Source organism: Salmo salar, chromosome 12 (assembly GCF_965601325.2).
Source record: "Salmo salar chromosome 12, fSalSal1, whole genome shotgun sequence".
NCBI lineage: Eukaryota > Metazoa > Chordata > Actinopteri > Salmoniformes > Salmonidae > Salmo > Salmo salar.
Window position 1 is genome coordinate 28,365,364 of NC_138302.1, and position 19,656 is coordinate 28,385,019.

General features: G+C 42.6%; 1 protein-coding gene across 1 annotated transcript in view; it reads left to right on the plus strand.

Moving 5' to 3' along the window:
* Positions 1–19,656, plus strand: part of LOC106564691 (VPS10 domain-containing receptor SorCS3) — a 251,017-nt gene that overhangs the window by 189,830 nt on the left and 41,531 nt on the right. The window contains exons 5-7 of the mRNA XM_014130944.2: positions 12,520–12,587; positions 14,139–14,203; positions 15,646–15,764. Of these exons, the coding sequence (XP_013986419.1) occupies positions 12,520–12,587; positions 14,139–14,203; positions 15,646–15,764 (252 nt within the window). The remainder of the gene's footprint in view (positions 1–12,519; positions 12,588–14,138; positions 14,204–15,645; positions 15,765–19,656) is intronic.

A 19,656-nucleotide genomic window follows, 5' to 3' on the forward strand; every position in this document is an offset into this window, starting at 1 on the left:
GGAAATGGAAGGAATCAGCCATGTTGAGCGTGCCACACTGTCCCTCCAGTCCTTCTATAAGCAAACATTGCTTGACTTAATCCGCCCTAATGATGCAAATGTATGCCATTAATTCTTTTCTACACAGAATCGTATCGCCACTAAACGTTAGCCCATATGCAACGAGGGACATCTGTCTCAATAACGTATGTAGAGTGAGAAATGTTATTTTTTTTTCTTTTTTTTTTTCTGTCTTCATTTGAATTAAATTGACTGTTTAAAAATGCATAAAAATTATATTCTGTTGTAATAACAGTAATATGTGGGATATTGCCTTTCTTTGGATGGGTTTCAGCAGTCATAGGAGGAGTCTCCTTCAGATAAGCTAGTTTAAATCAATCCTTGTCTAATAGGAGTCAGTGAATTTATAAATCCCAGAGTGCTTTCGCTTACAGGATCATCTCTTGTCATTGTAATCCGCGGCTGACACCTTTCTGCTGCTCAATACTGATTCTTCATTCTAAAACCTCCCGTTTCTGACATCGACAAAACTTAAATAGATGTGCTGTAATACAGAGAGAGCAGTAAACCATTTTTCTGATTAAAGAGCTTGTGTTGTTAGCAGAAGCAACAACATCTGCCCCGTTTGTGTGTTCCCAGACCTGTAACCAGGTAGTAAAAGTTTAGTATCCAACTGTGGCTGTATTATATAATGCAGTGCAAACCCTGCAATGGAACACACTGTATGACAAAATGGCTTCCTTATGTCAGCAGTTTCACTCCTCCTCATGAATTGATCCTGGAAGGTGATGTTGATCTTGAGCCAAAATGGCCTCCACAGTCTCCAACGCTGCAGTGCATAGGCCCACTTTGTCATGATGCGACCAGCAAGGTGCTGTGGAGTCAGACCCCAAAATGGTTCCTCCAAAATAAAAACACATTCCTGTCTATTCATTTACTAACAGTATGTGCTTATCTAAATCCAAAATGGCCTGCACCACCACCGCAGTGCCTCCCTTCTCCCACCCACCTTAGACCTGGATGAGACCCTGCAAGGTATTGCTGGTCCAGAGACAAAATGTCTGCTCCTTCTCCTCCTCCACTGTGGTGCATTTCTCAGCTCAATGCCCCTCCAGATGGCAGGTATCTTTAGTGCTCAGCCAACTTGTCAGCTGAAGCTGCAACAGGTCGGCTCCTGTTGCGGTTCACTGGAACCAGCATGTCCTCTCAGGACACCTTTAATGGACTTTAATTTGAAACACACTGTCATGACAATGACAATACAGACCTCCATATTGCCTTTAAAAATGGATTAATAAGCGCCCGTATTGCATTTAACAATGGACTAATAAGTGCCCATATTTTCTTTAGCAGTGGACTAATATTGCCATTTTCTCCGCGTTTACCTCATAGCACTTCACAGCGCAATTATGCCTAATTGGATAACAATGCAGACATACCGAGCCTAAGTACTTAGTTGGGTATTATTAATTTGCATTGTGAATCACCGCATGTTTTTTCACAGTCTAGACATGCAAAAGTAATATACTTACTTACACATCCACACACATTATTCAAACACAACATTAACCTTTTAAAAATCTCTTTACACACCACTACACTACACCTATAAAAGGTGGATGGGTTTCTAGGAGGTTGTTGTTGACGAGTTTGCAGAGCGAATCCAACCTAGCGGATAGATGACTGAGCTCAACAGCCCTCATTCCTCCCCACCAGAGATTACACATTTGGTGACATTGTGAACGGCAGCGCCGTTTCAACTGCTGCTATCATTTGTTATTTAACTGCGGTAGTGCAGATGTTTGCCCCATTAAGACCCATTGAGGGACGGTGGTGGGTAGTACATCACCGCAACGCGAGAGGGAATTGGTATTGGTTTATAGGAAAGTGGTCTCCATTAGCGTATGAAGTTCATCTCATGAGATAATTGTTTTATTTGGCAAGTGTATACAACTAGCAACATGAGCTTTTCTGCTTACATGTTTAGCGATACGGTACGCTATATGAGAATACATGCTGTTGCCGTTTTTGCGTGTTGCATTTTTATGTGTCATCAAACTCTGAAGATTATTACTTTCTAGGTTCATTAATGCTGTGCTGTAATATGTATTACAGGTCTATAAGTCTGTAAGACTGGGATTTAAACATTATGCAACTGATTTGACACATCAGCCTACCACAATATTCTTACTGCAGTGACAGCATGGCACCTAACAAACTTAATGGACATCCATACAGTATCATCAGGTCTAATTCCATTTCCTGTATTGTTCATCAATTTCAAACATAACTGTCAAATTAACTACATTATTCTCTGAAGTTCACTACAGAGTATCAACTCTACAGTACAGTATAAGGACATAGTAAACATCCCAAAAGACACCCTATTCCTTATGGAGCTCTGGTCAAAAGTAGTGCACTATATAGGGAATAGGGTGCTATTTGAGACTGAACACAGTCTTATTTCTATAGAACATACAAGGGAGGTGTGACAAGTGATGCAGTAGATTGTGCTCCGGAGCAGAGACCTCTTATTCCCCAACACCCAGGCAGTTCAAACAATCCAGATGGTCATTTGCATACACTTTCATATACTCCCCTCCATAGGATCGTCTCCAGCACCGCCGCGTTGCATTCTCCTGGCTCCATAAATTCCAGAAAGAATTGTCCCATCACCTCCTCTTCCGCTCTAGTCAGAGCCAAGGCACTGTCAACCGGTGCGGTTTGATTTAGAGTACTGTACATAAATGCTTAAGGAATTCATAGAAGCCTATATTAGGTGTTTTAAAAATGACTTATAGTAATTGTTCAGGACATGGGGTCTATAATACGCCATTACCATTTCCATAACGCCACATGTCCTATTTCAGTTGGGAGGAGATTCCTCCATTATGTATTAGGGTGCTATTGGGGTGATAATGGACCAATCCAGTCAAAAACGAGTGTCACGCCCTGACCTGAGAGAGCCGTTTTTCTCTGTTTGGTTAGGTCAGGGTGTGATATGGGGTGGGCATTCTATGTCATATATTTCTTTGTGTTTGGCCGAGTATGCTTCCTAATCAGAGGCAGCTGTCTATCGTTGTCTCTGATTGGGAATCATACTTAGGCAGCCCTTTTTCCCACCTTCAGTTGTGGGATCTTGTTTTTGTACAGCTCAGTAAAGCCTGCAGAACGTGACGTTCGGTTTGCTTTGTTTGTTATTTTTGTTTAGTGTTCTGAGTTATAATAACATTTATCATGAGCACTTACCACGCTGCACCTTGGTCTCCTCTCTACGATGATCGTCACAACGCGATTTATCTGTGTTTTTTTTTTTCCATACAGTATGTCCACGCTATTGAATAATACTGTGAAATTGTGAAAATTATGATAATGTCCATTTAATGTAAGAGCTGTTTCAATAGAGTTCCTGAAACCTAAGCCTGTTGTGGTGGAATGGCGTTTTGGCCTTCCTGGTGACATTGAGATAAAATGGCTGCATTGGACCTTTAATTAATGAATGAGGATGTTTTGGTGGTGAAAGAGAGGTCAGTTGTGATATCTAGCTTCCAGGGTTCAGATGAAAGAAGGCAGTAAGATAGATAATAAGAACCTCAGATAACCTTTCTGTGACTGCAGTCTTGTTTTTCTACATATCTTTGACCACTGGAGTAAGAGCATTAGTGAAAAAAATATTAAAGTTTAAAAACTAAAGTTTAATGAAACCCAAAAACAACTGAAGTATGTAGCCTGAAGTACGGCACCAACAAACTTAACAATCTCTGATACTATTGGCTTGAAATCCAATTTTATTGGCTTGATCTCCTACTCTATGAAGTTAATCAAATAAGTACAGTTGATTGTTGCCCTGTAGCATATGTGACCAACCGGCTCGATTTGGTCTGATGTAGCAACATTTGAAATGGTGTTTTTTACATTGCGTAAAAGTAGAGACTCCGAACTGGTATATCATAGACGACAGAGGAACATTGGGAAAGGAATTCTGCTTTGAAAGGTGATAAACTTGTAACCTCACTTTTGAGAAAATGGCCCTTGAATCTTTTTGTACCTACTGGAGAGCTTTTCTTTGACTACACCCATTCAGCATTGTTCACACCCTTTTAGGCTTTAGCCCCAACCATCTCTTTAAGGATTCACATGTGAGGCTGTGTGCTAAATAACCAAAGATTTCAAGACTAAAGGCTGGTTTATACAACAGGTGTCACGGTTGTCGTAAGGAGAAGCGGACCAAAGTGCAGCGTGTGTGTCGTTCCACATTTTATTTACACTGTGAAACTATGCGATACATAAACATAAACTAAAGAACAAAACAACAAACCGTGACGCAGAGTTGAAACATACACTACTCAAAAAACAATCTCCCACAAACCCAGGTGGAAAAAACCCTACTTAAGTATGATCTCCAATTAGAGACAACGAGGACCAGCTGCCTCTAATTGGAGATCATCCCAAACAAAACCCCAACATAGAAATACAAAACTATACCCTGCCAACATAGAAATAGAAAACATAGAGACCTACTCTACCTTAGAAAATAACATCTTTCTATGGTCAGGACGTGACAACAGGTGTGTTTGTAAATTTAATCAGGAGTGCCTGAGTGTTCTCTGGGCGTTCGTAAACTCAGAGCGTTGTAAACTCAGAGCGTTGTAAACTCAGAGTGTTGTAAACTCAGAGCGTTGTCAGATTGGCCGTTCGTAAATTCAGAGCGTTTCGCATCTCGGAGCGCACACTGGAAAAGTAGGGTTGATCCAAGTGTTCTGACCTAACAACAGCGGTCAATCACCCAAGATAACTGCCTAACGTTGGCTAGCTTGCTAGCTACTTTCAGACACAAATGAGAGAACAGCTCTCTCTGGCCCTTTTACTCGCCCTAACAAAGCTGGTTAGGCTGTTTTTATGTCATCCAGAGCTTTGGTGACTGCAACTGTGCTGCTGTAAACAATAAAATCATTTTGCCAACGTTTACTGACACCGGCCATATTCAACGGGTGTTGAGTGTTCGTAAATTTGTCAGTTATTCTGCGCTCTGGAAAACAGACATGAGAGTGCTCTGAAATCAGAGTAGATAGCCAGAGCGAATTTTCCAGCTACATCTATTGACAGTTGGCGCAGTGACATCATAAACATTCTATTGAAATAGTTACTGGTATAGTGGAGTCTTTTGTTTAGACATGTAGCTAGCTAGCTAAACAATTAACCATAATCCCAACTCATAACATTTCTACCCTGCATGAATCTGCAGGTAGCTAACCAACGAGGTTCAATGTTAGCTAGCTATGCAAATGGCTCTGAGATACAAATAATATTACTACACAGATCATACATGTAATGTTAGATAGCTAACCAGCCAGCTAACGTTAGCTAGCTAGCTAACAGTACACTAACTTTAAATGAAAACGACTTGCTGACAAAATTTGAAATGTGTAATATCTGAAAATGTAGCCAGCTACACTCTCTTACCTGTGTACATGGATTGACGCTTCTCCCTCTCTGTCATGGTTTCCATGGTTGCCCTTAGTTTGAAGATGTAATCCGGAGCCTTCTGTGTTCTCTTTTCGACTCCGTCTGCATATTTGCAATCAAACGCCAGAATTTCTCAATTTCCTTATCTATCAAAGTCTAATTCCACAGATTTCAAAACTCGGTCCTCTAGAAAGTGGAGAGCAACCCTTAAGCAGTTCTACTATGTGATATCTTTCAAAAAAGCCACGTTAGAAAGGATTACCTACACATACTGACAAGCTTATATTATAGGCAGAAGCCTGCTACATGGCAGACCAATTCAAACTCATCTCTCTGCGTGTCCAGCACCCTCATTATCTCAGCTAATCATGGCTAGCGAGAAGGTTGCTGACTTTTTCCATGGCTAAACCATTAGGCTTTTAATTTAACGATATTTACAGATGGCATACAAGTTTGCACATGAAAGTTCACATGTTCTGGAAGGCATTTCTGCCAAAAAAAGCATTTTGATAAAAAAATACGTTTACGTTCAAATAGTGGTCCTGTGAAGTAGTGACGCGCGACATACGCCAAGTTTCTTGAAACGAGTCACATATTGTAAAGTATTGTTCAGGCTTCAACTCACGTATGTAGCCTGAAGTATGGCACCAACAAAATTGACAATCCCTGTTACTATTAGCTTGAAATCCAATTTTAGTTCCTTCTATACTTGATCTGCTACTGTATAAAGTTAATAAATATGAGTTGATTGTTGCCCTGTAGCACACTGTAAATGAAGCGTCCTGTTACTAATATGAAGCACAAGTCAAACACATTCTGCCATCTGCCTTGCAAATGACTGCCACTTTAGCCCAGGGCTCATACAGAGCTCACAGTAGGCTAAACATTCACAAGACCCAGACTGTTGTCAAATGATGCCACCCTGTTTCCTCTATGTCAATCAGGATCCAGACATGATGGACAGAATGACAGTCATCTTAGTCATCATCTCATATCCACTACCATAATGAATAGGTAGTGATAGTACAGTGTTCACAAGCATGTGTTGGTGAAATCATGTACTGTATCTATGTACAGCTACTAAAAGAGACCATGTTGAAGGGATGGCTGTGAAGATTGACCACATACTGTATACAGTAGTACAGCTTCTATACAGGTTCACTCTGGCCAAGACACTCTCAGACTGGCCAAGACACTGTCAGACAGGCCAAGACACTGTCAGACTGTCCAGGACACTGTCAAACTGTCCAAGACACTGTCAGACTGGCCAAGACACTGTCAGACTTGCCAAGACACTGTTATATTGGCCAAGGCAATGTCTAACTGGCCAAGAGACTCTCAGAGTGGCCCAGACACTGTCAGACTGGCCAAGACGCTGTGTGCTAAGAGGTGATGAACTTTACCTTGTGGAGACATGACTTACAGCTTTTGATGTATCAGTCACAGAAATATGCTCACATTCACTCATAAAAAAGCACCTCCAGATATGACATTTAATATTTTTATCTAAACGATATCAGTCATATGGACAATGTTAAAATAAAAGCCCATTTATTCCTTCCCTTAAAGACAAAGGCAAAAGATTTAAGATGGTGCCGGAGAGGATGGCTAACGTTTTACAACCTCCTAACCAACTGTGCTATTTTGTTAGTTTTTTTGCATTGGTTGTAACTTATTTTTTTACTCGTTTTGTACATAATGACTGAAAATAACTTCTGGACATCAGAACAGCGATTATTCACCTCGAACTGGAAGAAGCCTTTTCCTTTAACGAGTCCGACGAGAAGGATATACTGCTTTCCTGGGAACAGGCCCGAATCCCCTTCATTTGCGTGAAGAAAAGACAGAGAAAAAGGGGGTGGAGCTCGAGCTGCTTCTGAGAATTCGTAGGCGAGCAAGTAAACTCCCACTGCCATCCGTTCTATTGGCCAACGTGTAATCATTGGAAAATAAAATCAATGCCTTACGATCAAGATTATCCAACTGTATCCTACTGTAACATTTTGTGTTTCACCGAGTTGTGGCTGAACGACGACATGGATAATATAGAGCTGGGAGGATTTTCCATGCACCGGCAGAACAGAGAAGCTACATCTGGTAAGACGCAGGATGGGGGTGTGTGTCTATTTGTCAATAACAGCTGGTGCGCGATGTCTAATATTAAAGCAGTCTCGAGGTATTGCTTGCCTGAGGTAGAGAACCCTATGGTAAGCTGTAGACCACACTATCTACAAAGAGTTCTCATCTATATTATTCATAGCCATCTATTTACCACCACAGACCGATGCTGGTACTAAGAGTGCACTCAACCAACTCTATAAGGCCATAAGCAAACAAGAAAATGCTCATCCAGAAGTGGCGCTCCTAGTGGCCGGGGACTTTAATGCATGCAAACTTAAATACGTTTTACCAAATTTCTGTGCAACCAGACGAAAAAAAACCTCAAGACCACCTTTACTCCACACACAGAGATGCATACAAAGCTCTCCCCCGCCATCCATTTGGCAAATCTGATTCCTGCATACAAGCAAAAACTAAAGCAGGAAGTACCAGTGACTCAATACAGAAGTGGTCAGATGATGCAGATGCTACGCTACAGGACTGTTTTGCTAGCACAGACTGGAATTTGTTTCCGGGATTCATCCAATGGCATTGAGGAGTATACCACCTTAGTCAATAGCTTCATCAATAAGTGCATCGACGACGTTGTCCCCACAGTGACCGTGCGTATATATCCCAACCAGAAGCCATGGATTACAGGCAACATTCGCATCGAGCTAAAGGCTAGAGATGCCACTTTCAAGGAGCGGGAGACTAATCTGGACAGTTATAAGTTATCCCGCTATGCCCTTAGACAAACCATCAAACAAGCAAAGAATCATTACAGGATTAAGATTGAATCCTACTACACCGGCTCTGACGCTCGTCGGATGTGGCAGGGCTTGAAAACTATTACGGACTACAAAGGGAAACCCAGACGCAAGCTGCCCAGTGACGCAAGCCTAACAGACGAGCTAAATGCCTTTTATGCTCACTTCGAGGCAAGCAACACTGAAGCATGCACGAGAGCAACAGCTGTTCTGTCTGACTGTGTGATAATGCTCTCAGTAGCATCCGCTGAAAAACTGGCACGTGTCTTCACTGACATTTTCAACCTCTCTCTGACCGAGTCTGTAATACCTACATGTTTCAAGCAGACCACCATAGTCCCTGTGCCCAAGGAAGTGAAGGTAACCTGCCTAAATGATTACCGCCCCATAGCACTCATGTCGGTAGCCATGACGTGCTTTGAAAAGCTGGTCTTGGCTCCCATCTACAGCATCTTCTCGGATACCCTAAACCCATTCCAATTTGCATACCGCCCCAACAGATCCACAGATGACGCAATCTCAATCGCACGCCACATGGCCCTTTCCCACCTGGACAAAAATAACACCTATGAGAGAATGCTGTTCATGTGACTACAGCTCAGTGTTCAACGCCATACTACCCACGAAGCCCATCACTAAACTAAGGACCCTGGGACTAAACACCTCCCTCTGCAACTGGATGCTGGACTTCTTGACGGGCCACCCCCAGGTGGTAAAGGTAGGCAACAACACGTCTTCCATGCTGATCATCAACACTGGGGTCCCTCAGGGGTGTGTACTTAGTCCCCTCCTATACTCCCTGTTCACCCACGACTGCATGCCAAACACAACTCCAACACCATCATTAAGTTTGCTGATGGAACACCGACAACGATGAGACAGCCTATAGAGAGGAGGTCAGCGACCTGACAGTGTGGTGTCAGGACAACAACCTCACCCTCAATGTGAGCATGAAAAAGGAGCTGATCGTGGACTGTAGGAAAGGGCGGGACGAACAGTCCCCCATTAACATCGATGGGGTTGTAGTGGAGCAGGTCGAGAGTTTCAAGTTCCTAGGTGTCCACATCACCAACGAACTATCATGGTCCACACACCAAGACAGATGTGAAGAGGGCATGACAACACCTTTTACCACTCAGGAGACTTGGCATGGGTCTCCAGATCCTCAAAAAGTTCTACAGCTGCACCATCGAGAGCATCCTGACCGGTTGCATCACCGCCTGGTGTGTCAGAGGAAAGGCCAAAAAATTGTCACAGACTCCAGTCACCCAAGTCATAGACTGTTTTCTCTGATATTGCACAGCAAGCGGTACCGGAGCGCCAAGTCTAGGACCAAAAGGCTCCTGAACAGCTTCTACCCCCAAGCCATAAGACTGCTGAACAATTAATCAAATGGCCACCGGACTATTTACATTGACACCACCCCAACTCCATTTGTTTTGTACACTGCTGCAACTCGCTGTTTATTTTCTATGCATAGTAACTTCACCCCTACCTACATGTACAAATTACCTTGACTAACCTATAACCCCCGGACATTGACTCAATACCTGTATCCCATGTATATAGCCTCGTTATTGTTATTTTATTGTGTTACTTTTTCTTATTTTTTACTTTCGTTTATTTGGTAAATGTATTCTTAACCAACAGTGCAGTTCAAGAAGTGTTAAGAATTTCACGGTAAGGTCTACACCTGTTGTATTCGGCGCATGTGACAAATAAAGTTTGTTATGATTTGATAGCTGTAAACGTTCTCACTGGCTGGCTGCAGACAATATAAAGCTGTTGTTGTCTGGAAAAAAGGCCTGTATAAGACCTTGGAGCCTTGACTGTGATTCAGCCTGCTGGATGCCCACTCTTTGGGGCCGCAGTGCACCATATGCATCAGCTATAATGTTTGTACATAATGTTCTGTGTTTTCCCCTAATCCACATTAGAATTAATTATTCTTTAGATGAAGAAGCAACACCTGCTGTGCGACGCCCTCTGTGCCCTCACGCGCCGTGATGTTATTGTTCTTTTACATAATCAGATGTTTTCGTTAGTCCGCTTGACATGTTCTCAAAAGCTTGCATTGATTACCTACCTAGCTTAGGCACAACAATCATGACTCTCCTTTTCCGTCTCTCTTTCCTGGTAAACCACATGTACTACTTAAATAATTGGTTATTAGTTGGTGTCAGCGTTTTGCATTCTAAAGTACACAGCTAAACAAGTCTCAGAACACAATGAAGTATATACCGCCATATAGATTTAAATTGAAATCCTTCATCAACGTGAATCGATGAGTGGAACCAACAACTGTTATCAAATCAAATGTATTTATATAGCCCTTCTTACATCAGCTGATATCTCAAAGTGCTGTACAGAAACCCAGCCTAAAACCCCAAACAGCAAGCAATGCAGGTGTAGAAGCACGGTGGCTAGGAAAAACTCCCTAGAAAGGCCAAAACCTAGGAAGAAACCTAGAGAGGAACCAGGCTATGAGGGGTGGCCAGTCCTCTTCTGGCTGTGCCGGGTGGAGATTATAACAGCACATGGCCAAGATGTTCAAATGTTCATAAATGACCAGCATGGTCAAATAAAAATAATCATAGTAGTTGTCGAGGGTGCAACAAGTCAGTAACACAAGAGTAAGTGTCAGTTGGCTTTTTCATAGCCGATCTACGAGAAGTATCTCTACCGCTCCTGCTGTCTCTAGAGAGTTGAAAACAGCAGGTCTGGGACAGGTAGCACGTCCGGTGAACAGGTCAGGGTTCCAGCAGGTCTGGGACAGCAGGTCTGGGACAGGTAGCACGTCCGGTGAACAGGTCAGGGTTCCAGAGCCGCAGGCAGAACAGTTGGAACTGGAGCAGCAGCACAGCCAGTTGGACTTATCCTCAATCCTACAACCACCATTTAGACAAGTTTCCCTGGCATCTCTTGCTCTCTGTCTCTTGGCTATCGCCGGGCTGGCCTCATCAGTGGCTCTGGATCCGGCAGGTGTTTTGATTTATTGACGTGAGGGGGAAACTATGAAGTTCACTTTGTGACAGCTCTGAGTTTTAGAATAAAAATGGCATTGGCCTGATGAATGAGTGCAGCTTGAGCTCACCCAGTGGTATCATATGTCACTGTCTTGAGTGATGAGAGACTAGCCCGGCCAAACTACCGGCTGCCTTGCTCAGCCTGCCTGCCACAACACACTGCTATTGGGAGGAACATGGCTCTGTCTGCCTGCCACATGCAGGATCCTATGAGGTGGAAGATGGCTTGGGACCACTATTTATTTACTGATGGTTTAGCTATAGGATCAGATCTGGTACCAAGCCAGTGATAAATAACATGATTATTATGATGATGACAGTTAAGTTACTATTGTGTGTGTGCATAACAATTTGTTTGCATGTAGCAAATATGGCAAGTTGTTCCTGGTGTTTGATGACTGTTGGCCTCGAAGTTGAATGTCAGATTTCCGCTCTGATAAAGGTAGAACATTATCATGGAGTTTGACTGGGGCCACTGACTCTGTCTGTAGGACTAAAATAACAATACAGACAGCCAGCAGGAAGCAACATCAGTAGCATCAATCAGTGTAATGGAACAAAATGCACCCTGTCATTATGCACCAAGGAAGTGGGAAATGTAATTAGACCAATGAAATTAGGCTATGGGCAGTACTACGCCTGATCGTCAACAGGGCAATATATTTATTTTTGGACAAGTATGTTCTTAATTTACAGTAGCATTCTGGATTTGTATTCTTCCTCTATAGGCTTTGGTTTCCATTTGTTTGATACAAAACTTGATATATAATTACTCCACTTCATTTGGTCACCATGAATCCACCAAAGGTTTTGCTGTTCGAGGAAAAGCAAACGATAATGTTAAACCTATTTTGCAGCGAACATATTGGACTTGAAGTGCTTTATCTATACCACGTGCTAATTTACAATTGGAAAAGGAAACAGGATAGGGCCTATATGTTAACATGAATGGTCTGAGTTATAATGATGATGTCAGTTTAAGGTAATGTCAGCCTATCTAGAGTGTCACGCTTTATTGCCCCGGGTACGCTCTTCCCTAGCATTATCCTGCCATGACTCAAGCCCACTGTCACTTCACTTTCTGTCTTGTGATAAGTAGACTGATATGTTCTCTCTCTCTCTCTCTTTTCTTTTTCTTTTTATGTTCTTCTTCACAGTTGTACGCCTCCCTGGACTTCGGGAGAAAATGGCAGCTGGTTCATGAGCATGTGAACAGGTTCTACTGGTGAGTCATACACTTGTCGTCTTTCTTCTCATCATCCTTCGCTTCCTCTCGTCCTCTCTGTTGTCCTGATCTTTTCCTTTGTTTACTCAGACTCTCATCACAAACTGTTTTGGAGCATCACTAGCAGTGTGTGGAACATGTTGTTTGCTTTCTGCAATGCAAGAGTCTGTGAAGGATATTGATAATACGTTTCAACAACCTATCTGAAGGACTAGTGTTGCTGATGGGAAATTCTGTGTTCCATTCTGCTCATTTCCACTGTTGATATGATTGGACTGTGATAAATCTACATCCACAGTGTCACCATTTCACATTCTGCCTCTCAAATATCACATTCCGATTCATCTGAACAATCCTTACTTTTTCATTAGGGGTTATCCATACATACTGTACATTCATAAAATAGGAAGATACTGTATAATAAGTCGCCTTTCATCTAATCACGTTGGCCCTCCCCATTCTGCAGAAGTACACACTCATCACAAATGTAGCTCTGAATGTATTCTGCCTCATTGCTTCCCTTCCTAGAGATGTGTGTGTGTGTGTCGAGCTGCTGCCAGCTATGTCCACAGCATCTTGCATAAATCCAGGGTCTACTTTTCATCACATTTCCTAAATAATTAGCTTGATCCATTCTTGATCCAACCCCTTCAAGGACTTTAAACTCTGACCCTCATGATTAGTACCCCGGGCCTCTCAAGCCAGGCTAACAGACAATAAGTTTATCAGTCTCACTCCACCAGGAATGACATACATCACACTATAGGAACGCCATATATGGGGGGGCTCTAGGTAGCCTAGTGGTTAGAGCTTTGGGCCAGTAACTGAAAGGTTGTTAGGTCGAATCCCCGAACAGACAAGGTAAAAATCTTTAATTCTGAACAAGGCAGTTCCTAGGCCGTCATTGTAAATAAGAATGTTTTCTTAACTGACTTGCCTACTTAACAAAAAGAAAATCTATTCAAGTTAGTCCACCATACCCAATACAATTATATAATACAGTACGGTGATTCTAACTGTAATTATGTGGCACAGCCTTGCCGGTGTACAGTGCCAGACAAAATAAATACCATATGTAGGTTGTTGAGTATTTACACTTTTGTGACAGATACCACTTTTTGGTAAAATAACAAACCCACAGCGTCTGGTTGTTGCTGTGGGGGTTGCTAAGTGTAATGTGACATTTTGTCACATCTCTGGGGAGAACGTCCTCACATGGGATTACATTGCTATTTTATTGCCATCATTGTTGAGACAACGCTGACATGAGATATATCTGGAGTGGAATATCTCTGCTGAGACTCATCTTCTGTTTATTTTCTCCTTCCCTCCTTCTCTTCCCTCCTCCTCTCCTCTTCGTCCCTCCTTCTCTTCCCTCCTCTTCTCCTCCTCTCCTCTTCTTCCCTCCTTCATCTTCACTTCACCCAATCTTCTCCCATCCTGTTCTTCCCTGCCTCTCTCCTCCTCTTCTTCTCTTCTTCTCATTGTTTTACTCCTCCATCCCCCTCTTCCTCTTCATCATTCCTTCTCCCCTCCTCTTCTTTAATCCAGGTCTGTAACGGGTCTAGACAAGGAGTCAGATCTGGTTCACATGGAGGCACACACCCCCAATGGACGTGAGTAGCACTACACACGCACGCACGCACACACACACCTCTCTTTTTCTTTCTCTCTCTGTCACACACACTGCAGAGAAATGCCCCCACATTTGCAGTCCAATTATCAGCCCTCAAACGGAATAAATTCCACCCTGGGTTTAAAGCGTTGTGTCCCAGGGGAGAGACAGTGGATTTACCCCACTGATAAATGCAGTGCATGATACTTGATTAATATGGCCTTTTCCTCTAATCTCTCTCACCCTGGGAGAGTCAGCTCTATAACTCGCCTCGGCAACGCCACCCAAGGTCCTTCATAGGTGAAATTGTGAGATTGTTTATTGTAGCTATCTGCTGCTGCTGTTGTTGCGCCCGGGAATAAGAGATTGTTTAGTTTTCTGTACACAGAGAATGATCATAGTTGATCATGTTGAATAGTGACAAATCTACAACTTCACGTATTGCATGTATGAACCAATCACAATTATAGAATGGAAATCACAACATACTGGTCAAATTACAATTATATATACAGTGGGGGAAAAAAGTATTTGATCCCCTGCTGATTTTGTACGTTTGCCCACTGACAAAGAAAGGATCAGTCTATAATTTGAATGGTAGGTTTATTTCAACAGTGAGAGACAGAATAACAAAAATATCCAGAAAAACGCATGTCAGAAATGTTATAAATTGATTTGCATTTTAATGAGGGATCCAGGGGATCAAATACTTTTTCCCCCCACTGTATATACAAGTGTAATGCTGTCTCCTCTATTGCATGTCAATCACAAACCATACAAAAGTTCCCTCAAGTTCAATTCATACAGACATATTGCCTCGGTTTCCAGGCATCCTCATGTTCCCAAGAATAGGGGGCATGATCCTGTGGTGGAAATTCTAACCAAAAGGAGAGAGACTGTATTCTTCAAAACAACCTTATTATAAGATTTGCAACAATGGAGCAGTTAACTATGCACTTCAACAGTTGTGCAGTTAAAGCCCAATGAACAGTGTCGGGTCCCAGCTTTTATAAAGAGGTACATCCTTTTTGTATATGTGTCATTCAGCAGATAGTGTGTAAAAGGCAATTAGTTGTCTGTGCAGATTTAGATAGCATGAGGTTGACAGCCCGAGGGCAACCATCTAACTGCATTCACAACAGCAAACACTATAATGTGCTCCTTTCTGCAAGTTTCTGTACATGTGACTTCCTGTAGATAGTAAACCCACAGGATGACACATGCTGTGGTCGTACCCAAATTGATCTTAGCTATACACCCAGTCTTATGACTAAGTCACACAAAGACAAGTTTGTATCAGGTTAGAAAAACACTAGCATATAAAAATGGACTATTCTTAAGCAATAAAACACAGGATAGAATGACTAATTATGTAATTTTCTACGACAATCCACAGCTGGATGAATCCAGATATCCAGTAATCTCTATCTCGTCATCTTGCAGGTATACAGTATGTAACATGCCAGGCTCTAATATGCTCAGAGCCCAACAGAAACTACCCCTTCCCTGGATACATCGACATCAGCTCACTGGTGGTTCAAGATGACTATATGTTTATTCAGGTAAGGCTCTGTCTGAATAATATATATTGTACCTTATTGTATGTAGACCATGATGCATTGCATAGGATAAGCATCTTTAGCCTTCAATATTATGGGCATTTGTTATGTGTTAAGCACAACTTGGTTTGGCTAGGACTGGGAGGGGATTTGCATATTTTACAGCATCACATGCAACAACTGGTTGATCTGCAGGTTTGAGAAAATGGTATGATAAATATTAATATTGATGATTAATTGTTATGTTGACACATTGTATTAACGGCAGTATGTTCTTGATTAGGATAGATATGGGGACCATTGATAGACGCAAAGTTTTTTTTACTGTTAATTTTGCAATCAGACCCATTGACTTTTTTCCACATTTTGGTACGTTACAGCCTTATTCTAAAATGTATTAAATAATTTTTTCTCTCATCAATCTACACACAATAACCCATAATCACAAAGCGAAAACAGGTTTGACATTTTATTTGCAAATGTATAAAAAAAAAAAAACAGATACCTTAAATACAGAAGTATTCAGACCCTTTGCCATGAGACTTGAAATTGAGCTCAGGTGCATCCTGTTTTTATTGATCATCATTGAGATGTTTCTACAACTTGATTGGACTCCACCTGTCGTAAATTCAACTGATTGGACATGATTTGGAAAGGCACACACCTGTCTATAGTTGACGGTGCATGTCAGAGCAAAAACCAATCAGTGACGTCAAAGGAGTTATCGGTAGAGCTCCGAGACAGGATTGGGTTGAGGCACAGGTTTGGGGAAAAGTACCAAAACATTTCTGCAGCATTGAAGGTCCCCAAGAACACAGTGGCCTCCATCATCCTTAAATGGAGGAAGTTTGGAACCACCAAGACTCTTCCTGGAGCTGGTCGCACGGCCAAACTGAGAAACCATCTCTGCAGCACTCCACCAATCAGGCCAGACGAAAGCAACTCCTCAGTAAAAGGCACATGGCAGCCCACTTTGAGTTTGCCAAAATACACCTAAAGGACTCTCAGACCATGAGAAACAAGATTATCTGGTCTGATGAAACCAAGATTGAACTATTTGGCCTGAATGCCAAGTGTCACATCTCGAGGAAACCTGGCACGGTCCCTACGGGGAAGCATGGTGGCGGCAGCATCATGCTTTGGCGATGTTTTTCAGTGGCAGGTACTGGGAGACTAGTCTGGATTGAGGGAAAACCTGCTCCAGAGCCTCAGACTGGGGCAAAGGTTCACCTCCGATAGGACAAAGACCTTAAGCACACAGCCAAGACAACGCAGGAGTAGGAATAATTATCCTTCCAATCCAGTCCAGTATAAATAACTTTTCCATCCAAATTTTACTCCAAAGGCTTACCTAGTTGTTAGAAGTATTTGAAGGGGAGAGTTTTGGATGTATTTCTATTAGAGCATGAGTTAGGGCCAGAATGTTTTCCAGGTCAGGTCACATGGTCAACTATTTAAATTAGAGCCAAGAGTTTTCCCTTGAGAAAGTGGCTTGACCAGGAAAACTCTAGGCTCTAGTATTCTATGTCAGCAGCCTACGTAGTGGCAAGACTTCTTCAAAGTCAAGTCACATTTTCAGGAAAACTACAGGTTCTACACATGATTGGCTTCATTCTGCCAGAATAATGGAAATTAAGATTTGTGGTGTCTTTTGCGGTGCTTGAGGCGTCACTACAGACCCGGGTTCGATCCCGGGCTGTGTCACAGCCGGCTGTGTCTGAGAGAACCATGTGACGAATTTCCTTGTCCCATCGCACTCCAGCAACTCCTGTGGTGGGCCAGGCGCCTGCACGCTGACTTAAGTCGCCAGTTGTACAGTGTTTCCTCCGACACATTGGTGTGGCTGGCTTCCGGGTTAATCTGCAGTGTGTCAAGAAGCAGTGCGGTTTGGCAGGGTCATGTTTCGGAGGACGCATGGCTCTAGACCTTTGCATCTCCTGAGTCCGTACGGGAGTTGCAGCGATGGGACAAGACTGAACTACCAAAAAAGAAGTTCTGTGGTCTAAGAGATCCCTCAACTATGTTGGACCACACTCATACATCTCTCTAATTAAACCCACAAATACTCAACCTTAAAACCTCCGACTGTATCTTCAATTCAGGGAACCTACAATGTTTTCTTGTGTTGCGTTACAACTGAATGAATTCTATGAAAGTGGGTAATGAAAAATGAATCATCCAAATATCTTTTTCTGTTCAAAACCGCACCCTATTTCTCTCTCTCTCTCTCTCTCTCTCTCTCTCTCTCTCTCTCTCTCTCTCTCTCCAATTGAAGTGCACTTAGAAGCACACTAAAAGGCCTAATTAGTTCTGTCCTATAATAATGATCCTATTTCACCTCCCCCTTTTCCAACCCAGAAAGCCAGCAGCTTGTTTTGTGGATGTATTCTTGATTAAAGACAGTACTGTGCAGCCATCTTCATCGACCTGGCCAAGGCTTTTGACTCTGTCAATCACCGTATTCTTATCGGCAGACTCGACAGCCTTGATTACTCTAATGACTGCCTCGCCTGGTTCACTACTACTTCTCAGATAGAATTCAGTGTGTCAAATCGGAGGGCCTGTTGTCCGGACCTCTGGCAGTCTCTATGGGGGTGCCACAGGGTTCAATTCTCGGGCCGACTCTTTTCTCTGTATATATCAATGATGTCGCTCTTGCTGCTGGTGATTCTTTGATCCACCTCTATACAGACGACACCATTCTGTATACTTCTGGCCCTTCTTTGGACACTGTGTTAACAAACCTCCAAACGAGCTTCAATGCCATACAACACTCCTTCCGTGGCCTCCAACTGCTCTTAAATGCTAGTAAAACGAAATGCATGCTCTTCAACCGATCGCTTCCCGCACCCGCCCGCCCAAGTAGCATCACTACTCTGAACAGTTCTGACTTGGAATATGTGGACAACTATAAATACCTAGGTGTCTGGCTCGACTGAAAACTCTCCTTCCAGACTCATATTAAGCATCTCCAATCCAAAATGTAATCTAGAATCGGCTTCCTATTTCACAACAAAGCCTCCTTCAAACATGCTGCCAAATATACCCTCGTAAAACTGACTATCCTAACGATCCTTCATTTCGGCGATGTCATTTACAAAATAGCCTCCAACACTCTACTCAGAAAATTGGATGCAGTCTATCACATTGCCATCAGTTTTGTCACCAAAGCCCCATATACTACCCACCACTGCGATCTGAATGCTCTTGTTGGCTGGTCCTCACTACATATTTATTGCCAAACCCACTGACTCCAGGTCATCTGTAAGTCTTTGCTAGGTAAAGCTCCGCCTTATCTCAGCTCACTGGCCTTTGGCCACCTTTCCTTCCAGTTCTCTGCTGCCAATGACTGGAACAAATTGCAAAAATCACTGAAGTTGGAGACTTATAGCTCCCTCACTATGTTTACCTTCTTCGGGATCAGTGTCCCTTCCACAGGACGGTTAAGCTAACGTAGGCTAATGCGATTAGCAGGAGGTTGTAAGTAACAAGAACATTTCCCAGTACATAGACATATCTAATATTGCCAGAAAGCTTAATTTCTTGTTAATCTTACTGCACTGTCCATTTTACAGTAGCTATTGCAGTGCTCTAATTACAGGTTTCTAGCACTTTCTTCCCTGCTCGTGGTGTTTGTACTGCATAGGCTAACAGCAGCTAACAGCTCGAGTGTTTGCTTGCCAAGGTGCTGGTATCATTAAGGATGACTTTCCTCAGACAGGCCACTGAGCATTGCTTGGGAGAGTTAAAGATTTCTCTTGACAGAGAATAATGAGGCTATTGATTGTCCCTACCAGATATTTACCCAAGTCTACCTCCAAAACCACAAAGAGCATCGAAAACAGGAGAGGATGTGAGAGGAGCAGTTTCCGCTGTATGCTAGCCAAGTGATTTT